At 53.0% G+C, this 26691-nt stretch overlaps 12 protein-coding genes across 12 annotated transcripts; 7 read left to right on the top strand and 5 right to left on the bottom strand.

Annotated features, from left to right (window-relative positions):
• Positions 1-2614: 2614 nt before the first annotated feature.
• Positions 2615-3548, bottom strand: SODALDRAFT_99473 (hypothetical protein). The gene has a single exon (XM_028615840.1). The coding sequence runs from the start codon at positions 3355-3357 to the stop codon at positions 2725-2727; it is 633 nt and encodes a 210-aa protein (XP_028468373.1). The 5' UTR covers positions 3358-3548; the 3' UTR covers positions 2615-2724.
• Positions 3549-5875: 2327 nt separating this feature from the next.
• SODALDRAFT_330296 (hypothetical protein) lies at positions 5876-6829 on the top strand. The gene has a single exon (XM_028611171.1). It carries the CDS (start codon positions 6219-6221, stop codon positions 6444-6446), a length of 228 nt encoding a protein of 75 aa, XP_028468372.1. The 5' UTR covers positions 5876-6218; the 3' UTR covers positions 6447-6829.
• On the bottom strand, positions 6756-8253 carry SODALDRAFT_356573 (hypothetical protein; the record flags this gene model as incomplete). Its single annotated transcript, XM_028613922.1, has 9 exons — positions 6756-6841; positions 6906-6913; positions 6987-7014; positions 7159-7224; positions 7352-7616; positions 7646-7685; positions 7743-7843; positions 7990-8127; positions 8212-8253. 9 exons carry the CDS (start codon positions 8251-8253, stop codon positions 6756-6758), a joined length of 774 nt encoding a protein of 257 aa, XP_028468371.1.
• A 695-nt stretch (positions 8254-8948) lies between these two features.
• On the top strand, positions 8949-10948 carry SODALDRAFT_330293 (hypothetical protein). The gene has a single exon (XM_028611170.1). The coding sequence runs from the start codon at positions 9287-9289 to the stop codon at positions 10700-10702; it is 1416 nt and encodes a 471-aa protein (XP_028468370.1). The 5' UTR covers positions 8949-9286; the 3' UTR covers positions 10703-10948.
• A 620-nt stretch (positions 10949-11568) lies between these two features.
• SODALDRAFT_330292 (argininosuccinate synthase) lies at positions 11569-14321 on the top strand. Its single transcript, XM_028611169.1, has 14 exons — positions 11569-11768; positions 11826-11839; positions 11903-11958; positions 12015-12068; positions 12125-12223; positions 12341-12393; positions 12449-12529; positions 12645-12661; positions 12718-12856; positions 12912-13173; positions 13239-13257; positions 13311-13470; positions 13589-13671; positions 13801-14321. The coding sequence occupies exons 1-14, from the start codon at positions 11746-11748 to the stop codon at positions 13989-13991; spliced, it is 1251 nt and encodes a 416-aa protein (XP_028468369.1). The 5' UTR covers positions 11569-11745; the 3' UTR covers positions 13992-14321.
• Positions 14171-14644, bottom strand: SODALDRAFT_356571 (hypothetical protein; the record flags this gene model as incomplete). The annotated part of the gene is made up of 2 exons (XM_028613921.1): positions 14171-14340; positions 14533-14644. 2 exons carry the CDS (start codon positions 14642-14644, stop codon positions 14171-14173), a joined length of 282 nt encoding a protein of 93 aa, XP_028468368.1.
• A 51-nt stretch (positions 14645-14695) lies between these two features.
• Positions 14696-15957, top strand: SODALDRAFT_99233 (gated mechanosensitive channel). The gene is made up of 4 exons (XM_028615839.1): positions 14696-15011; positions 15108-15308; positions 15505-15649; positions 15767-15957. Exons 1-4 carry the CDS (start codon positions 14824-14826, stop codon positions 15827-15829), a joined length of 597 nt encoding a protein of 198 aa, XP_028468367.1. The 5' UTR covers positions 14696-14823; the 3' UTR covers positions 15830-15957.
• A 717-nt stretch (positions 15958-16674) lies between these two features.
• On the top strand, positions 16675-17871 carry SODALDRAFT_376341 (alpha/beta-hydrolase; the record flags this gene model as incomplete). The annotated part of the gene is made up of 4 exons (XM_028614807.1): positions 16675-16686; positions 16769-16779; positions 16825-16929; positions 16995-17871. The coding sequence occupies 4 exons, from the start codon at positions 16675-16677 to the stop codon at positions 17782-17784; spliced, it is 918 nt and encodes a 305-aa protein (XP_028468366.1). The 3' UTR covers positions 17785-17871.
• A 1401-nt stretch (positions 17872-19272) lies between these two features.
• Positions 19273-20170, top strand: SODALDRAFT_321886 (hypothetical protein; the record flags this gene model as incomplete). The annotated part of the gene is made up of 3 exons (XM_028609661.1): positions 19273-19422; positions 19502-19641; positions 19780-20170. The coding sequence occupies 3 exons, from the start codon at positions 19273-19275 to the stop codon at positions 20168-20170; spliced, it is 681 nt and encodes a 226-aa protein (XP_028468365.1).
• A 268-nt stretch (positions 20171-20438) lies between these two features.
• Positions 20439-23396, bottom strand: SODALDRAFT_338315 (mannan endo-1,6-alpha-mannosidase-like protein; the record flags this gene model as incomplete). Its single annotated transcript, XM_028612768.1, has 5 exons — positions 20439-20522; positions 21908-22210; positions 22329-23096; positions 23157-23236; positions 23315-23396. 5 exons carry the CDS (start codon positions 23394-23396, stop codon positions 20439-20441), a joined length of 1317 nt encoding a protein of 438 aa, XP_028468364.1.
• A 526-nt stretch (positions 23397-23922) lies between these two features.
• SODALDRAFT_348773 (histidinol-phosphate aminotransferase) lies at positions 23923-25966 on the bottom strand. Its single transcript, XM_028613386.1, has 2 exons — positions 25423-25966; positions 23923-25362 (listed from the first exon to the last, which is right to left on the bottom strand). Exons 1-2 carry the CDS (start codon positions 25494-25496, stop codon positions 24189-24191), a joined length of 1248 nt encoding a protein of 415 aa, XP_028468363.1. The 5' UTR covers positions 25497-25966; the 3' UTR covers positions 23923-24188.
• On the top strand, positions 25374-26011 carry SODALDRAFT_99193 (hypothetical protein). The gene has a single exon (XM_028615838.1). It carries the CDS (start codon positions 25609-25611, stop codon positions 25936-25938), a length of 330 nt encoding a protein of 109 aa, XP_028468362.1. The 5' UTR covers positions 25374-25608; the 3' UTR covers positions 25939-26011.
• The last annotated feature ends 680 nt before the right edge of the window (positions 26012-26691 follow it).

The following is a 26691-nucleotide window of genomic DNA, read 5'->3' as shown; positions in this document are numbered from 1 at the left end:
TGACCTCGACCACCCGGCCCCAGCACTTTCCAGATGTCGGGAGAGATGTAATCGGGTCGGTGTAGTACTTGAGCAGGCTGCGTTCCTACTTGCAGTCCATCCCATATGCATCCCTTGCACGCCGTCCAGTCAAAATCCTGGACACACGTCCCACCCTACCCCTTGAAGAAAATCTTGAAGAAAAAAAGACAGACAACCATGAGAGGGGGGGGGGGAATAATAATAATAATAATAATAAAAGGAAGGGGAGAAAAGGCAAGGGGGAGAAGAGAAAAGACGAGATGCGGCGTTGAAATCGCCAAATCGTTACATACCTCGGCGCCTCCCGTATCATCTTGCTTCCCCCACACTTGGTATCAAACTGGCTCCTATGCCTTTTTTTCTTCTTTTTTTTTTTGGTTCTTTTTTTATACTGCGTTGTCCGTGTGACCACTCGATGGTCGCAGATAGCTATTGGCCAGCCCTGTGGGAAAATTCCTTGAATTCACCCCCACCGACTTTGAAGTGAATGTGCTGACCGGGGGTTTTTCTTTCTTCCTTTCCTTTCTTTTTTCTTCTTCCCCCCCCCCCCCCTCCGAGCCGCGTTGATCCCACCAAGGGAGGCAGAACAAGACTGGAAAGAAAAAATGTGTCATGGGGGAAGTATGGGACAAGGTTACCTTGGGATTCATCCGACCGTCTTCAGACGCGATGAGCGATGCTGTGGCCGCCGTACAGTAATACAGGCTCGATCTGGCGCTGTGAGATTCGTTGCCGAAATCCTTGGCCCTCTTCAAACCATGAGCCATGGACGCGTATTAGCTACCAGTTCGAGAAGGAGTCTTGGCGATTGGTCTAACCTCTAGGAGTCCGCCAGCGGATCCTCACAAGTTGGGAATCTGGCTCATTCAGCCCACGTCAGCACAGTCCGTCCAGTTCCGCGCTCCGGGGCCCGGCTGCTGTCGAGATAATTGCCCGTCAGTGGCAGTGACCCGGCCCAAGGGTTCTGCCGACCCTCCACACCGGCTCTCGGGCGCCATTCACGTCGATAAAAAAAAAAGTGCTTCGGGAAGGGATGTGACTTGCAGCTTCAGAGCTCACAACCGTGATTCCTACTGGACAATCAGCGCCTGGCTCCCCCATGCTTGCAATAATATTCCCTGGCTGCCGATGGGGGAGGATGGGCAGATGGCCCTAACGAATAGGATGGGCACCAGCGATCGGAGCATATCGAACGCAGAGACCGCAGCCTTGGGCCAGAACCTAACGTCCAATCTTGCTACTCTTCGACGACACTGCCGCAGAGTCCTCTCGCCCAGGAGCAGATCCCGAGTGAGGGGAATCCATCACTCACCTATAACCGGGGGAGGGCTCTTTTCCCTCCCTCAATTATTCTCAAGTGGAGATAAATACAAGGTATGAGAATGGAAGACGATGGAATGCGCCGCGATAACGGACTCGAAGGCGGTTTAATTCGTCGTCTAAGTGGTAGGGACTTCTTGAGAAAAGCTGATTGACTGGCTCACTAATGCGAGTGAGACGCATATGTTGTAACTTTTCTCGGGAAGGAGGGTAAAAGAAGAAGAAGGTAGAAAGAGGTAAAAAGAAAGACACAACCGAACGAAAGGATCAGAGAAATAGGTCCTCTGTAGGGAAAATGATAATGTGCATATTCCAAGGAGGTGCGGCGACCTATATATCTCCCCCTGCAACTCCTAATATGGCCGACCAAGGCTCGCACCCAGGATGCACTCCAGGGTCAGAGCTCAGCACGCGACTGTTGATGGAGGTGGCACAGAGCGAGAACAAATGGAAACATAGAATGTTCCCGCACAGATAGATGGATGACTTCCAGAAGCGCTGCGAAGTTGAAGTTCGGAAGAGGGATAGTGGGGATGCATCTTCGCATGTAAGGAGTGGTGGTGCAGATTCTTGAGATCACGGCAGAAGGGACATCGAAATTGTGGGGAGCTAGAAGATCCTTGTTTCCTGGTTGATATGAGGCCATGACAGATGAGCGTTTGCATCGTTGACGAGAATGGCCTGGTTGGTATGCTGCTCGCCGAGCTATTGAGCGAGGATTTCGCTTCGACCCACCCACAATGATTCGTCAGGGCCATATCTGCGGAGAGTTCGTGCTTCGATACTTGCTTCGCCGAAGGTCTATCAACGTTGTCGCGATCTTTGTTGCCAAATAAAGCAGTCGAAGTATCGGGCGGCGAAGTATCGGGCGGTTTTTTGGGCCTCGACCTATCCTTGTCCAGTGGCCTCCCAGGGTCCCGTGGCTTCGTTTCCGGTCTCCTCCTTGTCGTCTCATCCTGTACCGGTAACTCACCGTATGGTACTGTACGTACCTAAGATAGGTAAGGTAGATTTGTCTCACGTCCCCACGGCGGCAGGCCTGGGCAGTTTGTTGCCCGGGTATCGTCGAGGCCGCCGCCCCTCTTTGATGAACATAAGAAAGACAATGCTCCGACGCCCGGGCTCGCTAGGCGCATGCTCCTTGCTTCTACCCTCCCATGCATCAGATATGCGGCAACCCGTCTCCCAAGGGCTAAGTTGAAACGCCACAAACACCAATTTGATTGAGGATGAGTTTCCCTGGCCTATCAATAGTCCACCACGGTTGGCCGCAGCCGCAATGGTAGGATGTGAACGACGGCCATGCACTTTCCGCCACTTGGATCGAGGTTGCCTGAAGGCCGCGAGTCCCGCCATGCTCCCACACTGACGTCGACAGGTCAGCTATAACGAGTTAGTTGCAAAGAGATTGGCTGAAAGTCTCCGTCCCGTGTCATCGGATTGCTTGCATGAGGTTAGAGAACTGACGACTGAGCTAACAGACACGGCCCCCATGATGGATATGGATGGTGCCCACTTAATACATATACAAAAGCAAATGGAGCGAACTGCATGCCAAGTGTCCAAGGCTCTGGGTAGCTGTAGCTCTTCCTGTCTAAGGTAGTTGGCGGTCCGGTGAGTACTACGAAGACGAGACAGATGCAGCTCACTTTGACGATCATCGACAGCTGGTGGGAACGACATCAATCGACTCATGACAAACTGCAGGCTGGACAGGGGGAGGTTCGGCTGTCTCACCAAGGTGAATCTCACTTCAACAGCCTCAATCAAGAGAGTAAGCAACCGTGCTGGACGAGTGGGCGAGCATGGGCAGCTCTGCGATGGCGCAAAGCTGCAGCTGATGAGTATAAGCTGTAGACAGCCAACCCCTGATGAGATAATTGGCGATGGTTGGAAGCCATTAATAGCTATCCCTCGACACCCGGAGATCATGGAGAGCCCAGTAAGAGAGCTTACAGTGCCGAGCAATGTTCCGTAAGATAAGAGCGAAGAACGCCATTGTATCGAGTGGCTCATAACTTCTCCGACCACTAGCGTGGATAGTTATCCGAGAAGAAAAGAGAAATGAACTGCCTGCTCTGCTACGTTTCCAAATTGTCGGGCCAGCAGAGAAAATGGCATGGATGCCATCTGGGTGATCCACGTGAAGGTACCACGGCCTCCGAGAATCGAAATCGACAGCAACAGCCATGACAAAGAAAACTGCGGCCGTGAGGTTTGTGCAGGTTCCCGTTACCAGCCGTGCAGACAGGGAGGCCACGAGTAGGCGAATACGGGCTCGATACGCACAGGCCCGAGTTATACATGGACTAGCACGTCAGATGCATGGTCTTAAATGGCGATTCCTGGATGAGTGCCTAGTTGACCTGTTATCTGAGGAAGAGCACCCAATTAAGCGCCTAGCCCATCAAGACTGGGTGAGACGACATGTTGAAGAGTGATGGACATTTGACAGTCGGCCGATATCCGTCTTGGGAAGCTCGGTCGGTCAAGTCGACAGAGTCTCTGTTGCGATCAGTGTGAAAGCTTGAAAAGGCAGCAGACGAGCCCTTTCGGCCACGGGCTGTTCAGACAACAAGCCAGACGGACGAACCCGCGCTCGCGATCCGTCGTGAATGGAATTGTAGGTCAAGAAGGCGATGTCTGCTGGGTAAAGAAAAAAATACACCGTCTTACCGGTGAAGGAAGGACTCCAGTCTTCGACCGCAGGCGCAGTGGAGAGACAATAATGGCGCCAGCTTAGGATGCATGGCTTGGCTCCAAGTGTGGTGTGTCCGTAGTTTGCTCGTACGTTATGCAGAGTCTACCTGGTAGGTAGTAACGCACCGTCTGATGCCTTCAGGTTCCTGCTCCCTGGCATAGGTGGTCATCACCCTGGGAAGCCCAAACCAGAGTCCAGTGATGCCATTCTGAAAGAAGTATAACTGGATTTGGTTGTGTTTGCTGTACATAGGGAACGTCAGCGGTGACAGGTGGGAATGCTGCTTACCCCATATTTTTGGGTCCAGGGATCTTCAGATCTTGTACTAGGTGACAAATGACATATCACCTCCTTCCAGCTCTAGAATCGATTCCAGGGTCTCCCTCCAGGTATTGAGGCGAGCAAGAAAAAATACCGCGGATGGGTGGTGGGCTTGTGACATGCGAGTCACTAGCAAAGCGTCAGTCAAGACAGAGGACACCAGCAGATTGGATGTGGCGCTGGATGTGGTCGATGGCTGACATGAGAATACCTACATAGGCAGGGACGCATATGGGGAACTCGTATGGGACTTGTACGCCTGACACGAGAAGGCCAGGATTAGATATGCATAACATGCCTCTTTCCCGGTTCGTTTCCAGGGACGTCAAGCGCATCCCGCCGATTAGTCACTGGGACAGCCATCGGGTTAAGGAGCCGTGAGTGGGCGTAGCTCACTCATGGTTTCAACTGACGACATTAGAAAGGATGAGGTGGCATAGCACATACTGAGTGCTGCTACCAGAGCTGACACACTTGGGACCGTCCGTGGAAAAGTTCGGCTTGTCTCTGTTCAAGGAGAGTGATGTCGTCAATCGCTCGGCGAGGACGGCCACCTTCCCGTTGGACAAGCGTTATAAGGGTAAGGTGTAGAGTGGATAAAGTGTCAGAAAATGACTTGGAATGTAGGCGGAGAATTCTAGTTGCATTCCGTGAGCGTGGCAGGCCGATGGGACGACGCCATGAAGGTCGTAAGGGGTGAGTCGGGAGGAAAACCTGCCGGGAAAGTTCTCGGTCAAAGGAGGCCGGTGAGGTCAAGAGCGAATGTTGATAGGGTCGACGGACCCACAACGATAATGACCCACTCTTAAATGAACCGATCCTGTTAAGAAGGTGGCGGGGATGAGGTGCGACCAGTGACCAATCAGGAGGTATCAGCCAAGCATCGATTCCCAACTATACCTGTACTTCGTAATTACATAATTACATCCGACTTCCAAGTGCCGTATGTTGCTATTGCTGGGTTGCGACTTCCTCCTTGTTGCCGCCTCTGCTTTCTGCAGGCTCCCATTGCGGCCTTCGACTTCCGCCTCGTCCATTGCATTGGATCTCGTATCCCACTTTCGAAAATATTCCTTTGCAAAGGTCTCCTCTAACCCTCTCCCCGTTCCATTCTATCGACCTAGAATCGCCAACGCACCAGAAAAAAAACAATGCCCGCTTTGCCCAAGTATCATGGCCCCTTCTTTCGGTGTCTCCCAAGAATTGGGTGTGGGTAATCGAGATCGGGAGTTGCAACGACTATGGGAGGCGCACCATCACTTAGGAAGCTCTTAGTCCTTCCCACACCGTCATTCGATTTGCTTCCAGGAGACAGCCCCGTTGGGCTTCTGCAGTGCGACCAAGTATTCGTGGCCGATAAATCTTCGTTATGGTCACTCCCGTGGACAACAGAACGAGCTCATTCGGCAGCAAGTGAAGAAGACGGTGCCTCCTTTTAGGTACAATCCCCACACTGACCTTGACGCATTTGACCGACACACCAATCTGTCTACCTACGGTCAGTATTGTTGTCTAGGAGTCTCCAGTCCCGCTTACACAGATCCAAGTACGGTTGTAAGCTTCTATATTTGTCTGCAGAAAGCAAGTGGAACTGCTGAAGCCCTCGAATCTCGAGTACATTGGATCAGCAAGCTGCAGGAGTTGTCGTGGGTGTCGTGAATAGGTAAACAGCGAACATGACGGAGCACGCCCCTACCTTACTCGCCTGTCATCATCTGTCCATCCATTCCGGCTCTCGTTTCAGCGGGCTCGGGAACCCGATGACATGCATATCGCAATGCAGTGATGCTAGACTTGACTAATTTCATGGCGGTGACGAAAATTCAAAAACATTTGCCGGGGGCATTTTCTCGGCATGGCCATGCCGAATACGGGTTGCGACCGTTCATCTGCCGACAAGTGTCCCACAGGGCGCGAAGGGTTCGGCATGCCTGCAGCTTTCTGGGACGTCCTTTTCGCATCTCTTCACTCCAGAGACAAGGACAATTCTCATACTCATTCACATTCCCCTTCCCGATCAGGTTCGGTGATCCTCGTTCCAACCCATACTGTTCATATTACTCTGCCTTCTTCGTGGCAATAGGACGTTGACTACTGAATAGTGTTCCCATTATGCGGTGCAAGCTTACTTGATTGCCGTCAGATCACTGGCTGGTTCCTTTCTCTTCTTTTTTCCCTTCTATTTCCCCCCTCTTCCTTCTCACAACTCGAATCCCTTTTGGCGGTACTTCTAAAGGTTTTGTCTCTGCCCAACGACATGCTAGCAAGGTCTAATCTGGGTTAACTCAGCTCAATCCGGTTAACAAACTCGTCATATGCTTGTCCCTTGATTCGGTATCCGACTTGGGTACTGATTTCTTGTCTGTATGGGCCGAGTGGTCTGTTGTCATTGTCATTGCCATTGTTGTTGTTGTTGTTGTTGTTGTTGTTGTTGTTGTTGTTGTTGTTGTTGTTGTTGGGGCCCGGGGGAAAGGGATTCTCACCTCGCGAACACCGTGTGAGATGTACTATCCCGCCCCTCTTTGCCGCGTCAGTTTCATACCGGCATGTCTATGCCAATGAGCACGCGACTCGAGGATGCAACGTTAAACAAGATCTTGTGTGTGGCCTCACGGACAATCACTTTACTTTCAGAGCAGCCTCTATCTGGACTGCATGGCACAGAACGACACCTAGAACCTGGTAAGATTCGAAGTTAGGCGGTCAGGGCGACTCTCTTCAGGTCAATTTAGGCGACGCCAGGGGGGTGGAATAAGGAAGCAGCTGGCCTTGCCTAGGCCGTGTCTCCGACAGACGAGGAGCGAAGGACGCCAGTACCTGCATGCGTAACGGTATCGTCCAGTGAATGGGATTCAAATGATCTGTCCGGTCAAGAGGGGAGGAGAAAGGGATGCACCGCGTCAGATCGAATCGTCAGACCAACCCTTCAGGCGCATGAATTCACGCAGTGCCCATCAGCGTGGCCATTCAACTGTCGTCCATACTCACAGAAGCGGGCCCGACATATTAGGTGAGCGCCATCCATGTTGGCATGGGGCTCTCGGGCTTTGAACTTTTTAAGGCGGTATGGTGAGGGGCCGCCCGATGATCCGAGGCCGAAATCAAAGGCCCTTGGTCTTGGCCTTCTGGAACAAAGTCCGGACAGAGAGTCTGAGCTAGGGCAGGTTTCTGCAGGCAGCGCCGGCATGACGGACATCCAGTCCATGTGACAGGGCATATTATGGAGCTCAAAAGACGCAGATATCGTGTTCGACTGAGGCCAGGAGCGTGTCACAGACATACCATGGAGGGCTCGGGTTGCAGATCATTCTCTCCAAATGACCTATGGGGTTCATCCGACACAAGGGCCGCAGGCGTTCATGTCAGAGCTCTCAAACACCAGCTCCCATTTGACGCCGACTTGGCGAATATGAAGGAGGGGGAGATGGCATAGTGAGACGAACCTGACGGAGCGCTGCTCTCCGCATGAGCATGTCGGCGCTAGCTGTCCCTGTGCAACGAATACCCAGAATTCTAGATTGCGGCCTAGGATGCGGCCTCAAGCTTGGTGTACCGACCCATATATAGCCGATATGCCAGGTAGTGATGAGTGCGTGTGGATGTGTGTCTCGTATAGGTGCCAGAACGGGGACGGGCCCGTCTGGGAGTAGGAGGATGGAACGGGTCTCCGATCGCGCACCGATGGTCAAGGGGCTGGGAGGAAGTGACCCGCTACCGCAGATGAAAGCATACAGGCAGTGGTGCAGAGAGTCGCCCATGAATCGCTATTACGCTGGTCATCAGAGGGGGGTGGCCGGGTATACTTGCAGTGTAATAGTGTGTCGTCTGTCGTGTCAGAGCGGTGCAACCAATTTAGGAGGACGGCTGATACCCGGTGACCTGTTCACCATGCAGGTACCTGCCGAAGTACTCCGTGCCTTCTCCCGAAAATACATACAGCACGGACCAGGTGTTTGTTAAAGGCCCCTTACTTCCCTGTTTTGCTTGTTGTGCTTGCTTAACCTAAGTGTCAACATGGCCATATGTAGGAATCATACGGTATTGCCAACCTTACCTGTTTGTAGGTCCGGTATGACGGGAGGAGGAGGCAGTGTCACTCGCGAGTGTGACAATGTTACAGGTACCTAGCTCACCTTATCAGCTCTTATCATCTCCAACGTGCGACCCACCATCGCGGGGGAGGGGCACTCTCACCATCATACAGTGTCTATACTGTATCACGTCGTAAGGTACGGATAAATACCTTACTGGAACGAGTCACCGCGGACCGTGAGGTAGCTAGCTCAAACGGTATCAGATAGGAAGCGAAGACGCGAGCGTGTCTTGTATCCGAGCAGAAATAGGTAAAGAAAGGCATATATGAGTCATTCTGGCCAGAAAACAGCCCTACAGCGCTACCAGAAGGTCATCTTGGCGTTAAACAGGAACCAAAACGGGACAGGGGAGCCAGACCCGTTGTGGAGACCACGGAGTCCAGCCAGCTAAAACGGGACAACTACGAAGTATTACTGTAGACTTTGGCCACTCGGTGTGCCCTTACTCCCAATGCACTGTGCTTCTCTCTCTTTTACTCAGACTCCGAGTTTGAACTGCAGGCAATCTACAACTCGCCTCCAACGTACACATTTTCTACCCTCCTCTTCCGTTCTAATCTTTAGTTGTTTGCTTGGAGCCCTCCGGACTCCATACCTTACCCCGAACGTCCCCCACCTTTGTGTCGCTGAAATCGTGAAGCCCAGCCACGCGACCGGCCCGCGACTGCCTTGTGACATGCCCAAGAAACGACATCATCAAGCCAAGTACTCCAAGCCACAGTCCACGGCTCCAGCTTCTCTTGGGTCCACGAGATCGACTCAGGCCGGTAATGCCGAGTTCCGAACCTCTGCTGTCCACTCTTCTGTAGCTTTTTGTTCCCTGTAGCTAATGTCACCCCGTATAGATGGACAGCCGAAAGGGGTCAACGAACTGTTGGCCGACTTACGTCGGGCATCTCTAGTCTCGTCTAACCATCCATACTCTGTCACCTCGCCCGTCTCTTATTCATCCATTGTGTCCACGGCATCATCCAGCGCACAGCCCGCGACTCTTCCTCCGGCCCTCCGGCAGATCCTCCAAATCCCTGAGACACCTCCCCCTCCACCTCGGAGACCCGTGCGAGTAGATGACCATGGAAGGAGGTTGCCCCCTGGGCCGCGCCCACCTCGCAGCTGGTTAGAAAGACGTGACAATGTTCTTCGACCGGGGAGGCGGAGCAAACGCGACCATGAACGCCATCTCAACTTCCACAAGATACCTGGGACTTACTCACCGGATCAGGGCTCTCTAATGGACAAGCTGCTGCGGAAGATGGTAAGCGACTGGGATTTTCAAAGTGTCTACAATCGATACTACCTACCGTCACTACACAGCCGCGTGCGGTCGTTGTTGATTGAGTATCTGAGTCTTGGGGGTGATCGAGGTGTCACTGTTGCTGATCTGAGAAGCATCCTACTACCCGCGGGGTTGGTTGACGACGAGGATGCCCATGCCAACAATGCGGATGTTCACGCCGATGCTCATACTCAATCACAGATTCCCGGCGCGGAGAAATTTCCCGATGCCGAAATCATTGCCTCTTTAAACAGAGACGTCTATTTCCTCGATCTGTCAGGTTCACTTGGCCGGTCCATAACCGTCAAAGAACTCACAAACACTCTCTTCCCCCCAGCGTTACAATCCTCTTCAGAAACCGTCCAGGACTCATGGGACGTTGCAGTTCTCCCGTCCCTTCCCCAACAACTCCTTCCTAATCTTTCCCATCTCTCCCTCGCGGTTAGCCCGTCAGAATCTCCCACAGTATCGTGGAAACAGCTCCTCGCCCTGGCTGGCAAGCTTCCCACCTTAACGCACCTGAGCCTAGCCTACTGGCCAGAACCCAGTCTGACGCCTAACGCAAAGTTCACTACGGTCGTGGGTAACCAGGGACGGTCCTATCAGTACGGAGGGACTGGTCCCTACTCGCACAGCCTCGACGACGACTGGATTGAGGCCATCATATTGCTGCGCAAGCTCAGCAAGAGTTTGTACAGGCTCGAATATCTCGATCTCACCGGTTGCGGGACCTGGTTCGGTGCTCTCATGCAGAATAGTCAGGGCACCCAGGTCGATTGGACGACCGACTGGGGCAAGATACAGACCCTTCGGCTACGGTACGGGTTCGGCATCAGCGAGGACACACCCCTGGCCGACGGGAATGAACTAGCCCGGGTTAGGTCGACGGCGATGCAGATCGAGAAGCATATCGTGGGGCAGAGAGCAGGCAAAGGACGGTTCATCCACGTAGATAGAGATGTTGCATAATTGTGACACCATATATTTATATCAAATAGGTGTCACGGGTCGCAATATATGAAAATCGAGGGAAGACGTTTCAGGAACCAGGGATGTCTTCACCGTAATTCATCGTCGTACAAGTCGTTCACCTGATCTTATTCCTAGTACATCCGTGCCGCGATTGACATTATGGGCTGAAGCCCTGGAGAAGATTTTGCAGGATGAGGATTTGGCCAGGTTTTCCAAGGAGGCTAACAGAATTGCCAGGCTTGATTGCACCCCCGACACACGATGATTTACTTTCTCGAACGACAGAAGCACCAATGAAAAGAAGGGCAGAGTGTTTGCCGGTCGGGCCGTTGGACTGCGTAAGAGGTGGAAAAAAGACGCCACAACGAAGAAGTCGATGTCTCGATGTCGGGAAAGAAGAAGGGCCAACCGGACGATGGAATCCTGACCGTTAACGGGAACCGATCGGGACACATGGCCTGGTTATGTCTCTTCATCTCGCAACAAATATTCTGGGGCATCTCGACAACGAGTCATAATATGGCGATGTTCACTCGCTGCAGTTATAGGACAGGCAATCCTCAGCGGCTCTCTCCCTGGAGATCTCGATGGTTCCTTATCTCCCGTCGACATACGAAGTAACTTATGTACCTTATATTCGTGTATTTTCTTGAGTCATTCATAAGGTACCTTAGGTAGCTTCCAGCTGCTAATTTAGGTAGGTAGTGTACGTACCTACGAGATACATAGGTTGACACGCCATCTGTATCTCGAGCCCTTGTCATTCCGATACCGGATTCAGCGCACAAACCAACAATTATTACTCACACTCACATACAATTGGCGGCGTCCCACAAAACTTTTCCCTGGGGCCGGGGAATGCAGCAAAGGCAAGGTTCGCCGTTTCCATCTTTGCGATTTTTAACCTCGTCATAACGTCTGCCCAAGAACGTTTCTCTTCGAACGTCTTTTCAAATTATACTAGGCAATACAGTCCGTTGTATTTTCATCTCCCGGCTCAAAAACACCCAATCATCCGTGTACTGCCAATAACCGGAATCATGTCCAAGGGCCGTGTTTGTCTGTGAGTTCTCTGGCACTCCTTCATATCATATAAGAAGCCAACTGACATCTTACGAAGCGCCTACTCCGGAGGTATGTTCCCAAGTGTTGGACTGCACATCCATCAACCGCATGACTGATGGATTGTGCTTATAGGCCTTGATACCTCCACCATCCTCAAATGGCTGATCAATGATGGCTACACCGTCGTCGTATGTTCATGCCCCTTCCACTCTTCCAAGTAATTCATGTCTGACCACGATCATAGTGTTTCCTTGCCAACGTCGGCCAGGAGGAAGATTGGGAGGAGGTCGAAAAGAAGGTATTTCGTTTTACCTTGTCCGTCACCATCAATCAGAATGCTAAGTTCGACAACAGGCACTCATGCTTGGAGCTGAAAGGATGGTCATTCGAGACCTCCAGGCCCAGTTTGTCAATGAGATAGTCTTCAGAGCTGTCCAATGCAACGCTATTTACGTAAGTCGGTCTCACGTGGTGGGTCCCTAGACTCAATAAACAGAGACTATATCCACCACCACTACCCAGAGACAACACCATACGGACAAGGCATGCTAATAACAACATTTCATACAGGAGGACAGGTATCTCCTAGGGACCAGCTTGGCCCGCCCAATCATCGCTCGCGAGTAAGTCAGTTACCTATCTTCCAGGTAGTAGAACATACCACTCACATATGCAAAGACAAGTTCGCGTGGCACAGGAGTTCAATTGCGATAGTCTCAGCCACGGCTGTACCGGCAAGGGCAACGACCAAGTCAGATTGTACGTGTATTATCCTCCGCATTCGGCGAAGCTCATTGCTTTGTGTCAATGCTTGCTCCCCATTATCTCCCTTATAATGACTTGGAAGTATTTTCTCTAACATGCTATGCGTTAGTGAACTCGCCTGGCTAGGTACGCGTCTACTCTTTGCGTATGTCCTGTCAAAAGTACCCACTAACACTCAGAAGCACTGGCGCCCTCGATGAAGATCATCGCTCCTTGGAGGATTGAGGCTTTCATCAGTAAATTCAAGGGTCGGGCGGACCTCCTCGAGTACGCTCGGGTCAACGACATTCCCGTCTCCTCGACCCCCAAAGCTCCGTGGAGGTCAGTTACGTCTGTTTTGGCCGGTTTCGACTTGTCCGAAGCTGACCGGTTGTAGTATGGATGAGAACCTCGTCCATTGCAGCTACGAGGCTGGGATCCTCGAGGATCCGGACCATGAGCCGCCAAAGCACCTCTGGAAGATGACCGTTGACCCGCTCGATGCCCCTGATAAGCCATACCACCTCACGATTCACTTTACCAAGGGCGTGCCTACCAAGGTCGTCACTGAAGACGGAATAGAGGCCACCGACCCCGTGGAGCTCTTCAAGCTCCTCAACCGCATCGGTCATGACAATGGCGTGGGACGTGTCGACATTGTGAGTCTTCTTTGGCACTTTTCTTATCCCTGACTGTTGCTAACGACGGTTTCCTCTTTTGTTAGGTCGAGAACCGTTTCATTGGTATGGCTAGGTATACCCGTTGTTAAGACAGTTTCAAACTAATGGTACTTTAGGCCTGAAAAGCCGAGGTTGCTACGATTCACCAGGCTTGACCATCCTTCGCCTCGCCCATGTCGACCTCGAAGGCTTGGTACTGGACAGCAAGGTTCGCGAACTTCGCGACCAGTTCTGCACTATCTCTTGGAGTCGACAGCTGTACAACGGCATGTATTTGTGAGTACCCACCCATCCCTCTGTGCCCTTGCAGGTTGAACTGGGGAGCGGAATCGGGGCCTGATCTCGAGGCCGTGTTTCATTTCAAAGGGGGATGGGAATGCTGACCAATCAACAGCTCGCCGGAGAGAGAGCTGGTTGAGAATTCCATTATCTTCTCCCAGCAAAACGTGGACGGAGTTGTCCGCATGGTGGTCTATAGTATGTATCATCCTGATCCGATCTTTGGTGACCTCTATAGCCCGTTAGGGATTATTCAGGCGGGCTCCTTCGCCAGTATCTGGCCAAATCGTCGTCGAAAGGACATTCATTACTAACATAATTTTACAGAGGGCAATGCTTACACGATCGGCCGCAGCAGCGAGACCAGCAACCTCTACAGCGAGGAAGATGCGTCGATGGACTCTCTTGACACTTTCTCGCCCATGGACACTTCTGGATTCATCGCTATTCAGGCCATTCGTCTCAAGAAGTACGGCGAGAGCAAGATCGCACAGGGTACCCCTCTGACCGAGTCGTGAGGGCTATATGTGAATTTTGATCTTGCTGGGAGGGTTTCTGCACCACGTCATCTTCATCTCATCCCATGGAAACTGGGAGGAGCTGGACGGAAGCCATCTCTAGGTCCGATTCAACGGGAACAAACGCGGCTTGGCCGTCCTCTTTTAGGGGGAGGCCGATTACGATTTGCGATGTGACTTTAAGACTTGATGGTCATGTTGGAGTTAAGCCAACTGACGACGTTGTACATCATACTATTTTCATCGGCAAACACGAGATATTTTCCTGTGCACAGCAAGATCCTCGTATGCAAGCCTCGTACTAGACCGAATTGTAGAGCTCGAATAGACATCTTGATCTTGAGCGAATCTGGAGTTGACGATGGAAGGCCTAGTATCCGTACATGGGTAAGAAGTGGGGACGAATCGACGGAATATCTTGGCCAACGCCCTGCCCTGATGGCACTAAGCGGGCGGTAACTTAGGACGCCATCCCGCCCCTTTTACCTCGAGATCTCTTTACCTTCCTTCATCAACCAGCATTCCATTTACTTCGACAAACCGTTCTCCTTGCCGTGGCGCATCGCGTCCCGTAGCGTCGCATCGAATTGCATAATAAGCGCAGCGTGGTGCAGTGCACAGACTGCATGGACAGCTCCAGGGATTGTTCTCATTGTAGCAACATCGATTCCCCATTTCTATCGAAGGCCGTCAGTAATTATACCGTGGGAGCGACTTCACTTGCTCATTCCCAACCGGCGAGGCCCGAAACCACCTTACTATGACCTCCTGAGCCAGCCACTGACAAAATATTGATATCTCTGCATCTACCGTCTCTCTTCTTTCCATCATCATGTCATCGATCGTCCGAGACCCGTTCCGCTCATTTGGATCTTGCACTTTGCCGCATCTCGACGAGTCAAGCGACGATGAAGAGAGGAGCCTCCTCGCCCGGGGCGGCCACAGGGCTCGCCGCCTCTGGGCAGGTTTCATCGATTTTGCGATGCAGGGGAATATCCTCGAGATAGCGTTCGGTCTCATGTTAGTAACCCAACCCTAGCCATTTCTCTTGCTCTCCTTCATCGCATCTAATGGCCGTTCGATGTTGACGTATATTTCACTGCGCCCCCCTCATAGATTGGCTGCGGCCTTCACCACCCTGGTGAATTCGTTCGTGAATAACATCTTGATGCCACCCCTGTCTGTCATCTTCCCCATCAACCGTAACATGGAAGAGAAATTCGCCGTTCTTAAGCCGGGCCCCGGATATGAGCGTGAATCGGGCTATACCACCCTTGCGCGTGCCAAAGATGATGGCGCCGTTGTACTTGCCTATGGGTATGTCTGCATCAGTTTCCTTGTCTTCCCCGGGCGTTACGGGTTGCCTAGGGCAAGTCTTCAATCGACTTTCCCCAGCAAGCCTGGACCAAAGTTTAGCTCCCATTGTCACCACATTGTCATGGTGTTTTATTCTACCGAGGGGCGTCGTCCTGCACAATGACGATCGCGGCAACTAACACGACATGTCCTATAGCTCATTTTTCAATAATGTCGTCTCGTTCTTCTGTGTTGGTCTTTCCCTCTGGGGTCTCGCGCACTTCTATCAGGTTTTTTCCACAGACCCCATCATCAAACACACAAAGAAGTGCAAGTACTGCAGGAAACGGGTGAACGAAGCGGTGAGTCTCACTACTCTCCTGATGTTTTATTTGTTTCACCCCACTTTTCCCACCTTCGTGTTTCTTTCCCATAGCAAGCCCTGACAGATCTTCGGTAACTGACGAGGATAACAACAGGCCCTTCGGTGCGTCAACTGCACCAGCTGGCTCGACGGAAGGGAGGATCGTATTGAGCACTAAGAAGCTGGTCTGTTTTCGCATAGCTTCAGGCCCCTCTTGCTTGACTGTCACGCCCTACCATGACCTTTATTCGGTTGCATCAGCTCGAGCATGTGTGCCAGCGGAAGCCCCTCCCCGAGGTCTAGTACCGTTTCAGTGTTTTCTGGGTTCCGGGATGTTTCATGTCGTTACGAGTGCTTATTATCACAAACAGCGTTGGGGGTTTTTTTTTTCGTCCTTTTTTTGTTTGTTGAGCAAAGTTCTTTGTTTGCTATCCTAGTATCCGGGCAGCATGATGAGGTAGTCAGAAATCGGTGTTGACCATACCGCCCGGTGTGGTTTTGACCGAGGGTAGGAAACCGACAGGCGAGTCTTCTGGACTTCACGCGCATATATGCCGCTCTCGGAAGAAACAATTTGTTCAACCAATCGGCGCCTCTGCTCCAGATGTCCTGTTCTATATTGGGAGGCCAACGAAGATCGAGCGGGTATAGTGTATGTCAAATACAACCAACCAGCTATGGCACTCATCATGATAAGGATGAAGAAAAGAGCTCCAATGACTGCCCCAATGGCCAACATCTTTAGGGACTTTGGGAAGTTAATTGTCGATTGCCAATTAATTGGCGAGAGAGTGCGTGTGATGATGTTCTGATGCGAAACCGAGACTTGAAGACCGGGTGTCGTATGTAAGGCAGGACGCCAGGGCTTAATATCACAGGATATGGGCTCCGAAAGATGGGGGGAAAGAGCGGAGATGGGGTTTAGTGCAAAGACTTGGATTCAAAGGGAGAACCTACCTTATGGGTGTGTCTCTTTGAGGGTGTACAGGAATGGAGCACGTAATGAATTGCGAGGTATTTCCAATGGCGCATTACGTGAGATGGATTTCCGTCAACGGGTTGACATCATGATGAGGAGAGGGTTAGCCACAAGTGCGTAACTGCAACACTCTTACAGATATCAACATTGTGCGTTTTACAAGTGATGCTGGGAACACTTCCAATTGATCTGAGAGCTGAGAATTCGTTACTAGGACCTCCAGTTATTGAACGGAGACCCCAAGCAAAGAAATGGCGACGGCAGTGCGAACCTCATTATCCGCAGAGGGGCCTGAACCCGTAAATACGATGGCGAAGTCGATGAACGATTATAGGGGGTTGTCCTGCCCGCCTCACCTTGACAGGCTGGAAAAAAGGGCTCACAGAGCAGCCGTGATCGAAGCTCTCACCATCAATGTCGACGAAGGACTGGATGGCTTCGTGTCGGGATTCCTTCACATGCCCCCGGACTTCATCAAACCGGCACCGACAACTCACCATCGCACAGCCGCGATACTCCTCTCCGGGGCGGGCGGCGGCGTTACAGGACCAAGCTCCATCTACCTGTCCCTGGCATGCAAGCTCGCGACGTTGAGCACGGGGATCCCCACCTTACGGCTGGATTACCGGGCGCCGGCGCGGAACCGATACTGCGTGCAGGACGTCAGGGCGGCCATGGCCTACCTGGAGGACATGTACGGGCTGAACCGGTTCATCCTGGTGGGGTGGTCCTTCGGAGGGGCGCCGGTGTTCACGGTCGCGGGCGGCGACAAGCGGGTGGTCGGTTGCGCGACGGTGGCGAGCCAGACGGCGGAGACGGAGGGGATACGCAAGCTGGCGCCGCGGCCGTTGCTTCTTCTCCACGGCACGGCGGACCGCACGCTGAGCTCGACGTGCTCGGAGAGGCTGTTCTCTATGTATGGCGACCGGAGAAACGGGCGGCTCCAACTGTTCGAAGGCGATAATCACGTTCTCAGCGGCAATGCGCAGGCCGCCGAGGCCATGCTGTGCGATTTTATCGCTTCTTGTGCGGGCCTGCGCATAGGTGAGGAGGAGCACGCCATGGTTGTTGAGGAGGAGCTCATCCAGGACGGCGAGAGGAAGTCTTTGATGAAGAGGGGAGGCGACCTCAGAGCGCCGGAGACGGAGGACTAAGGTCAGGATGCCATCTCTCTTCTTTTCAGCTATACAAGAACGGAACAAAGAAACCCGCCCCCCCCAAGAACCCACAGAAACGTCTGTATAGTGTTGGCAGAAGAGATCGACATCAACGGCGAGGATATACGAGCCGTAATTATATCGAGGACGGTTGTGTGAGGGAGTCCATCGCCTTACAGTGAGGTTATTCCAGAGTTAGTCGTTATTACCTCAGGTAGTAGGGATACAATTACCTTAGCTGTGGGCTTCATCTCAAGCTTATGTAAACCACGGCACATGATCAGACATGGGCGTACTCCGTATGTACTCCGTACTCACTGTGAAACTTGGCAAGTCAGCCAACGTGACTTGGCCAAGACCGGCGAGCATGCTTGGCATTTGTCCAACAATGGAGTATTCGTACAGTATTCGTACGTTCCTGCTATCCTTGGTTTCTGCAGCCCGCCTCCCGTTCTTCCCTCCTCACGCTTTTTTCTATTTCGTACTGTCCGTGTTCTTGGCCCTCGTGCCCGGTATCGGCACACCCGCTCTGTTATGTGTCGTCCTCGTCATTCTTTAGCTGAACCATTTATACTGCCTTACGAGTGGTCTTGTCCTCTTGCCCCACTCCCGTCCCGGCCGGCAGTCTCGAGATGCACTCCACATGGAAAATGAAAACAGGGCGAGGAAAGGGGACCTCTTTTCTGAGGTTAGTATCATATTATTAACCATATTCTGAATAGGTACTGGAATAGGTATGGTCCTGGTCAGGTCGCTGGACGCCCGCCTCTTCGACTTGCCCCTCAAGGCTTCAACAGGGTTCACCACCAAGGGTCTTGGCGCTTGGCGCACAGAGAAAATCGAGGGCCCTTTTAGCACCCGTCAAGCCCAGACCTTGGCTCTGACGCTCAGTGGAGGACCGACGGCACGCCGGCAGCACGCCCAGAGAATACGAAAGAGGAGGAGAGGAGAGAACCGCGAACAGATGGCAAAAGTGCCTGAATTTCTCTCTGGCTGGTTTTGCTGGGCGCCGTCGCATGCCTAGCCTTGCCATTTTCTTGTCATCCAAATGCCGGTTGGTGACTAGAGGATAATTACGGATTACGGGTATTACTTCATTTTGCTTCCCTGGAGCGAGCTTCGAAAGCCTGTGCCTTTCCCACATTCATCTCTCTCGTCCGCTGGTCCTCCTCCTCGTCGCCTCCTCCTCGACGACGCTGCCTGCGATTCTCTTGTTTCCAGTCGTCGCTCAGAATCGCCGTCCCAGTTCTTCGCATAGCGTAGCGCACGGTCATTGTCGACTACCTTGCTTTGCATTTCTCCACGACATACCGACCGCTTTGCCCATCAAGAATCCCCAAGACGCCCAGATCGAATTGACCGACATCAATCCACTGAGCTTTCTCGACACCATTTTTCTCGTGTAAAGCTCCGATTGCGACGACCCATAACCCGCCAATAACCGGTCGACGTGGTGGTCTTTAGGCCTCTTGTTCTCCTGCGACAATGAAGCACCCACAGCCGTTGTTCGTGTTGCTCTCGCTCTGTCTCTTGACGTGTGGCAGCCGCGCCGAAGACGAGACCACGGTTCCCATCTTCCTACCGTACTACTCGTCCAAGTCATGGTCTTTGGTCCGAGGAAGTATTGTCACAAGTGTAAGGGGGATACGCAAACAACCCGGTCTGCGTGGCTGTGCTCTTAGCGTCCGCATTGGCTGACCATTTTGGACGTTAGAATGCCGACGAGACGATTTATACTATATTCTGCGCCCCGCAAACGATATCGCACCACTGCGATCTCGCTCTCGAGTTTCCGTTTATCTTTGCCGAGGGTGATCAGACCCTACGGTTCGAAGGCACCAGGACGTCGACTTAGTATGTCCCTTTCCCCCCCTGGAACCTCGCCCCTACCTTGCCCTGCGCCTCTCTCTATCTCTCTGTCCGACTCCTCTTCTGCACATGGGCATCAACCGAATATCAGGATGGTTCATGCTAACCCAAAGGTAATAATAGCACCGTCAATTTGGAATGCCAACTCGGTGGTACCACCGCCGCCACATGTTCAGCATACTCGAGTTTGAGGAGCGGATACGTTGCCGGCATTCATACGGGCCCGACTGAGGTTACCTGGGAATCGACATTGAGTGGAACCGAGGTACAATGGGGCATTCTCACCCTGGCCGAACAGCCAACTGAAACGACCACGAACGATCTTCTCTCCCCGCCCACCTCCGCCGACGACCTAGTTGCCACCGACGGCTTCTTGTATGACGGGACCTTGCCCACTGGCACCGAACCAATACCTGTCGAGACGCAACCAAGTGCAGCCTCCCAGAATGCGATTAATTTGTTGCGTATCTGGTCAATATGCGGCGTCTTATTTGCCGCCCAGTTCGCCATATAGGCCCTCGATTTTGCCAGTACCCTTGTGGTGATCTTATAATGGACGGAGAAGACGAAGCCAAAAAAGGGGGGGAAGAAGAGAAGAAAAGAAAATACCCCAAGATACACACCAAATCTTGGACATACGCCATGTCCCATTCACGGATGCATGGGCAGAAACAAAACAAATCAAATCGAGGACACGGTTTCGACTCGGCCGTGACGAAACCCCGGAACGGAAGCCGGTCGAAGATGGCTGGACAGCAGTGGGCGGATGGGTGGTCGCAGGCTCACAAGACGTGGCCCCTATCTATACTTGGGGGCATGGCAGGAGACTTTGGAGTTGACTTCAAAACGGACATGAGTCGGCGACACTCGTGTTATATTGGTATTGTGCGGGTTTTGTTTAGGCGTCGTGACAGTACTCCGATTATTTGGAGTTATACCCCCCTAATGGCGTTGCGATTTGGCGTTACATTTTCCACAGGCATGAAAGAAGCATTACGGAATTGATTCAGTTTCCCCCTTTTCAGAACAACGAAGCATCATCTTGGCGAGGGTGTTCTCCGCTCTATCGTGTTGACATTTATGCAACGACACTGGAGTGCCACCTGAAGACGAGAAACGAGAACAAGGAAGAGATTCCAAACCTCGACGGAGCCTGAGAGGGTTGCTTTCATGACTTCGTAAGGAACCTGTCACTTTTTCAACAGGATGAGAGGAAGTGGTGCGATTATATTAATTACACTGAGGATGACCCAACCCCTTTTGCAGCACCTCTTCTCTACTTGGTCTCCTCCGACTGACTAGATGAAGCGACTTTTAAAAACTAGAACGCGAATCTTGACGTGAGCCGAAAACGCAGAAGAAACCAACAAATTCCTAGCACGAGACAGTCAAAGACTTCTCTGGTTTTCTTTCGCACCTTTTCCACTCTCCCGCGCCCATGTTCCCGGGCTTACAAGGACATGGTGCACCCGATACCAAGTGCGAGTGCGAGGGACGTGGCTCCAAGAAGCAACCAGTTCGGACCAACCAGCGTCGCGAAGCCCTCACTGTCTTCCTTTCCTGGTTCCTCCTCATCCTCCTCCTTTCCGTCATCAGCCTTCGGTTTCTTGCTGTCCTTGCGAAGCCCACCAGGCTCATCGCTGGGTGTGCCGCCGCCCGCTGATCCTGGATGTTGGGTAGAGTTAGCATCGTCTGGGCCTGCGGAGGGACCAGCATCAGGGCCTGCTTCAGAGCTTGCTCCAGGACCTGCGTCAGAACCTGCTTCAGGACCCAATTCAGGACCTGCTTCGGGGCCTTCTTCAGGGCCTGCTTCAAGGCCTTCTTCAGGGCCTGCTTCAAGGCCTTCTTCAGGGCCTTCTTCAGGACCTGGGGCCGCAGGAGCACCCGGGCCTTCAGTATTATCCGTCACCAACGGTCCTCCAAAATCTGGGACTACAGTGTCAGGCACCGCATCCGGGGCAGGTTGCGGTGCCGTGGCTGTATCCCCTGGTGCGCCGGGGGGGCCCAGAACTCCAGGTGGCGGGATGGCTGGCCCTGGACCGTCCGGTGGCAGTTGACCGGGTGGCACGCCCGTTTCCACATCTGTGGATTCCTGGGGAACATTGGGGGCCGGCTTACCAGGCTCGTCCACTTTGGGTGGTTCGTTTGCTTCGGGTGGCTCGTCAACTTCGGGTCCCTCGTCTCTGAGCTTGGGCTTACCCTGTTTCTCAGGCTTGCCGTCTTTCGTGGGCTCGGTCTTCTTGGGCGCTACTGCTCTTTTCCAATTCAGGTCTCGGACCACTTTGATATCGCCGCCACGGAAAGGCGGCTGCGACTGGTCTATGAGAAGGCCCTGGATGGTCTCGAGAGCGCACATCTGCTGCCCCAGCCCGACTGAACCGTCGAAGCCGCCAGTATACCACCGTTGACCGCACGTCTTGTTATCTTTGCCTCCCGAACACGACTTTGCGGCAGCTCGCGCAGACGCCTCGAGCAGCTCTCTGACTTTGGGTGTGAGAGACGGCACGTGATAGGTGGACTGCCACATGAAACGGGCGAGATAGCCTTTCAGGGACTGTGAAAAGGCGGGAGAGTTCTCCATATCAGCCGGGAGGTTCAGACTCGGGAGGCCTTAGGAAAAGAAACAAGAAAAGGAAAAAGAAACAAAAAAAGAAAAAGAGGGGAAAACATACCTTCATGTCGTGATTGCACATGTCGGATGGTTCGCAGGCAGGCTCAAACAGGATGGAATCCTTGAAGAAATGCTCCGCCGCAGCGCCCAGCAACCCATGCGCTCGCTCCTCCCAGGCCTTATCGCCTGTGACCTCGGCCATGACGGCGGCGCCGTGCAGGTGGATACCGGCGGTGTAGGTGAAGGCGACGTGGTTCACGCGCTTGCAGCCCTCGCTGGCGTGGGCACCGTCGTAGACGACGAGCTTCTTCCCGATGAGCCCCCTGGCGACGGACCAGTCCCACACGCGCTTTGCCCAGTCGCTGTAGACCTGTTCGCCCGTGGCGCGGGCCAAGCGGGCGGCGAGCTGGAAGAGGCCGCCGTTGGTGACGGTGTTCTTGTAGTTGACGCCGTTGGGGTTCGACTCGAAGACCTGCCAGAACAGGCCGCCGCCGCACTTTTCGTTGTCCCAGCGGGAGGACAGGGTCCGGAAGATGTTCTTGCCGAGGTCGAGCCAGGCGGGGAGGTCGGGGTTGGGCTGCGGGAAGTTGCGCTCGGCGGCCGACATGACGACGAAGCCCCAGAAGCCGAGGTCGTCGTTGCCGAGCTCGTCGAAGTGCTCCGGGGGATTGTAGTCGTGATGCGGGCCCATGTTGACGGGGGCGAGGACCGCTTCGATGATGGCCTTGTTGTACGAGGGGTCGCCCGTGTAGTGGTAGTAATCCAGCATGGCGCCCCAGAGCGCTCCGGCTTGCCACCAGTAGTACGGATCGGGCAGGTCTCCGACCATCTGGGTAAGGGTCAGCTTCTTGTCTGCGGGTTCTCTTGGGATGGGGCTTCAACTGTTCACCTCCTTGTTGTCCGTCACGTTGCCGTTGTAATACGACATTGCGCCATGGGCAATCGTGCCGGCTGCATTTCGAATGGAGTCTTCACGATGTTATGTGAGTATGATGCTTCAGGACAAGAAGAGCATTTTGTCAGTTGTGCAGAGCAAGAAAGACTTACTCGGATCAGATACGTCCAGGTCAATCGCGTTGATCACTGCGGGCAGGACAAGCCCGATCCCGATCAATCTCAAGAAGCCCATCATGTTCTGTTCACGATAGCTGTATTCACGACTGAGGGATCACTGAATATGAAGGAAGCAGCGTGTCCTCAGTTCGGATAAGGTAGCTGGAAAGTTCCAGGCGGCTTGGACTGCCCTGCCTTAAGACTGTAGACTTGGACTTGTATTTTCCATGTCGTACTCCCGCGATGGCCACTCGACGCCAGAGGCTTGCCACTCCAACTCTATGGCGTTGAATACGCATCGTGAATGCGCCTAGCCTTATAAGCCACGTTGAGTCATCATCATTGGATTGCTCGGTTATAAATAGAGAGGAGAAATATCCCGAAACCAAGGATGATGCTGCGCAGCCAGATTTGATGTCCAATCTCCAGGGGAAGCAGCGTCGAGTTATCCTGCTGACCCCATCTCTCTACGGATAGACAGAGACAGACACCAAGATTCGATGACAATGTTCAGTGCCAGTATGCTATTACTACTGCGTATCCTCTTAGCTACATTAAATCGTACTTGAACGGAATAGAGGCCGCTTTGAGTCCCGGCGAGGGGCATGCATCATCGGAACGAGCGCCGCAGTCGCTGACGTGGGAATATTCGGGCTAGGCCACTCGAATACGATCTAATTAATTGTTTACGGTCTAGAACCAGAATCTAGAATCAGACGTTTATCCGTACCCAAGACGGGGGGACAGACGGACGGGCCAAGAAGAATCGATCTTCCCGTATTGAACCAGAGCAGTTCGAACACAAAGTGACAGCCCGTCGAAACCCGACTTTCTCCTCTTTATGTACTTCTTTATTCACGCTCCTTCTCTATGCCACGACAGCATTCGCCGCTGCTTCCTTCTCCTCCTCGCCTGCCTGTTTTCCTTTCCCCCGGACTTCCTCGAGCGTGCGCCGTAGCGAACCCAAGAAGCGCGTGACCTCATCTTCCGTACCGACAGTGATTCTGAGACATCCTAGACACCCGTGTTCCTTGCCGCGGAAACGAACGACGACGCCCTCGGTCTCGGCGAGGGCTTCGTAGACTGCCAGGGCAGTGACATTGTCCGGGGCGCCTGAAGCGTCGAGTATCTCATAGAGCAAGAAATTACTGGCGGTCCCGCCGCGCAGGCGACCCACGCCGGGGATCTTGGGCAGCTCGGCAATGAGCCGCTCGCGCTGAGCCAGGAGCTTGTCTCGGTTCGCCCTCATGATCTTCAGGCCCTTCCCAGAAAGGGCGTAGGACGCCAGTGCGCTGGTAGGGCTCGAGATGTTGTAGGGCGCCTTGAGGCTGTTGAGGAGGCGGACGATGGGAGGTGAGGTGAAGGCGGCGCCCAGGCGAATACCCGCCATGCCGAAGGCCTTGGAGAGGGTCTGCATGACGACGAGGTTGGGCCACTCGAGTACCCACTCGGCGAGGGATGTGCCGTCGGGGGCAAAGTCGATGTAGGCCTCGTCCAGGACGACGACGCCGTTCCAGGTCGGGTGTTCGAGGACTCTCCGGACGTCGTCCTTGGCGAGCAGGGAGGCGGTGGGGTTGCCGGGGCTGCAGAGGTAGACCAGTTTCACGTTCTCCTCGCGGCCCAGGGCTTCGAGGACGGCGTCTGTATCGAGGCCAAACTCGGGAGCGGGTCGTAGCGGGACCTTGACTAGGCCGACATCGTTTACCTGGGCCGAGACGGAGTACATGCCGTAGGTGGGAGGGCAGGTTAGAATGCGGTCCTTGCCGGGGACGCAGAAGCAGCGGAACAGGGCGTCGATGGCCTCGTCACTGCCAACACCGACGAAAAGGTTGTCGGGCGTCAAGTCCTTGGACGTGTGAGTGTGGGTGTTACGCAGTTTGCACAGCAGCTGCTTGAGGTCCGCCTGGTGAGGATCAGGGTACCGGTGGAGGCCGAGGAAGTCGACGTTCAGGTCGGCTTGAGAGATATCCGGCTGGAGGGACGGCCCGTATGCGTTCTCATTCGCATCTAGGAGGATGTTTGTACCATCGTCCTTGTAGTCACTGGATTAAGCTGAATTAGTTCGTCCGCCCATGAGACGTTCTTCAGGGACGCTGGCTCACTCTCTCGCGCATCGGTATGGTTCTAGTGCTAGGATATTTTTCCGCGCACAGGTTTGCAGGTTGAACGGCGACATCTTTTCTTGAGTCTCCTTTTATTATTATTATGTTCTTCTTGAATTGAAACAAGAGAACAAGAGAACAACAGAAATGTCGAGCTCTCGTATATTGACTGTAGAGTGATATGGGATGAGGTCGGTAGATGAAGGCTTCTTCGAAACGAGTCACACTGTTTATGAGTCGACTCATGCTTTGTACCTCGTAAACCTCTCTCATAAGGTAGCTCCACTGACAACTGAAGTACCTCCCCACATGTTGAGTATGGACGAGATACTTACGGGTACATCGACGTTAGGAGTTTTGGGGGCTTTACTTCGTAGTTGTGTTCGGCGGACGAGGCCGACGCCGGAGTTCGGGGGTGAACGCGGCGTTCCCACGTGTGGTAGCTTGAATTTGGAAAGCTCACCTCAGGTGCTCCTTACTTTAGTAGCTACAAGCACCATCAAGAAGACGTGTTGAAGGCACCGAAGGAAACGAAATATCCTTCAGACTCTGGTTCTTTCAGAAAGCTTAATCCTTCTTTCAAATCCCAGGTAACAATATTCAATTGGTACCCGGTACACGATGTGTATGATGAGGTACGTCTCCCGGTCCATAATTCTCTCATCATTCTCAGTACACGTACAAAGCAACCAAACGACCGAATCCGAAACAGTGACCCACAAAACCTATGGAATAGTGATAATTTATTTCCAGTCCCTGTGGCTTTATGGTTTGTTTACTTCGTTGACCCAAGTGCACCCTCGCAGCTTCTCGACTTCTGCGTCAGTCCATGTTGTTGTTCATGGTGCTGTTTGTTAGTGACACTCCCCACGTGTCTCGAGTCACCGGCCGAGATTCTTTCCGGTCCAGGTTAGACCTGTTTGAAATGAAACTAAACGCACTGTAGCGACGAATGGGGATTGACCAACGTACTGTGTACTTGGTACTAGATCGTGCTACCTTACGTTGTAGACAAGAGCCGGTTCTCTTTGGAGCCGCTAGGCAATTCATTAGTACGTACCTTAGGCTTTTCCACTGTGTCCCTTTGATACAGAGAGGGGAACGCCAAAAAAAAGAAGAAAAAAAGAAAAAAGAAGAAAAAATCTTTGCTTTTTCCACCCCCGTCTTTCCCTCGTCTTTCATTCCCACCACAGCGAAAACGAAGTTCTTAATCTGTTGATGACACGACAAGACAAGACACGCGACACAACGTACGGATACCCATCACAA

This window comes from Sodiomyces alkalinus (genome assembly GCF_003711515.1).
Source record: "Sodiomyces alkalinus F11 unplaced genomic scaffold SODALscaffold_2, whole genome shotgun sequence".
NCBI lineage: Eukaryota > Fungi > Ascomycota > Sordariomycetes > Glomerellales > Plectosphaerellaceae > Sodiomyces > Sodiomyces alkalinus.
Note: the sequence above shows the minus strand (reverse complement) of the source record. Positions and strands in the feature narration are given on the sequence as shown.